Source organism: Gnatocerus cornutus, unplaced genomic scaffold, assembly GCF_029298725.1.
Source record: "Gnatocerus cornutus isolate USDA-ARS CGAHR unplaced genomic scaffold, icGnaCorn1.1 ctg00000033.1, whole genome shotgun sequence".
Taxonomy (NCBI): domain Eukaryota; kingdom Metazoa; phylum Arthropoda; class Insecta; order Coleoptera; family Tenebrionidae; genus Gnatocerus; species Gnatocerus cornutus.
In genome coordinates, this window is record NW_028275382.1 from 1,106,715 (window position 1) to 1,108,032 (window position 1,318).

Here is a 1,318-nt window from a genome sequence, read left to right on the forward strand (position 1 = left end):
TATTTGTACAGACGTTCTTGTAAGTCGGGACCCGGTAATTGCGAGGTTGTACGATTGAATTGTTGCGCGGATTTTCGGTGTGCCGTCGGCTTGCGCAAGCGTTCGGTCTACAGCGAATCGTCGTAAATCTACCAGCAACGATTGCCGGTGTAAAGACGACGTCCAAATTAAGTACTTGTTTTTCCTGTATTTTTTTATTTAGGTTTTATTAGTGTTTTTTTTTTAATATATTCGTTCCTGGTTAGTATTCTCTTCGTTTTTTTTTTTTTTTTCTTCGTTCGGGTAAGCTACACCGAGTACTTTGGATCCGGGTACTCGCAAGTCGTAGCCGGAGGATCCTGGCGCCCTCAAGATTGTCGGGTCGGTGAGTTTTAACGAACCCACCCAGACTGAGCTACCGGCGTAATTTTGTCACCAGCCGGCCCGAGCGACTTTAGTCGGTCATTTTGTTTTTTTTGCTTTTTGCCGTTTTGTGTTTTTTTTTTGCGTGACAGTATTCTAGATTTTTTTTATTGATTTTTTACTTTTCATTTATTTCATTGTTGGGCGGTCCTTGCGCAAGTGTCCCGTCCTGCCGCACGCCATGCACCTATCCCTCCTCGGAAGCGGACAATTCCTGCTGAGATGCGTCGTCATCTCTTGGCAGTTGAAGCAACGCCTCTTCAACTGCTCCGATGACTCCGCCGCCGTTGTCCTTGCCGCCATGGACGCCGTCCTCTTCCTCACATCTTCCGTCCTCGGAGCCTCCCTTGAGGGCACCAACGCCATCTTGCTGGACACCCTCGTCTCCATCGCCGAGAGGAACTTGCTGTACAGGTCTTCCGGAGTGGAGTAATACTGCGCCCTAGCATTACCCCTCATCTCCTCCGGAAGGGTCTCGATTATGCAGCTGAGCGCCTTTTCGCCTTCGATTCCACATCTGGAACCTAACACCAGCTTCTCTTGGAAGTACCGCGTCATGGTCTCGCCCGGTTGCTTCGTCCTATTGACTAACTCCGCCAACATGACGCCGAACGAGCACCGCCTGGGAAACGCCGTCCTCAGCACCACCTTCCACTCCTCCCAAGGGCGTTGCGCCATGCCGATTCGCCGCAGCCAGAGCTTCGCTGCCCTTCCAGCTTCAGCTGCATGGCTAGTACCCTACCGCCTGGGGACAAACCATGTACCTCCGCCACCTGCTCGACAATTGCGAGCCACGCCTCGATGTTATCGTCAGGATCGTCGGGGTCTAACGCTGGAATCAAGTTGCACGCCGCACGACTAAAACCAGTCAACCCTCCGGATCCCCACACCCGATCTTCCATGACTTGCCCATCGC

General features: G+C 52.0%; 1 protein-coding gene across 1 annotated transcript; it reads right to left on the bottom strand.

The window, feature by feature from the left end:
• Positions 1–436: 436 nt before the first annotated feature.
• Positions 437–960, bottom strand: LOC148166032 (uncharacterized). Its single transcript, XM_088049486.1, has one exon. The coding sequence runs from the start codon at positions 958–960 to the stop codon at positions 532–534; it is 429 nt and encodes a 142-aa protein (XP_087905612.1). The 3' UTR covers positions 437–531.
• Between the last annotated feature and the right edge of the window lie 358 nt (positions 961–1,318).

Coding starts and splice junctions, on each gene's coding strand:
- LOC148166032 (XM_088049486.1), bottom strand. CDS start 960: ATGACGCGGTACTTCCAAGAGAAGCTGGTGTTAGGTTCCAGATGTGGA.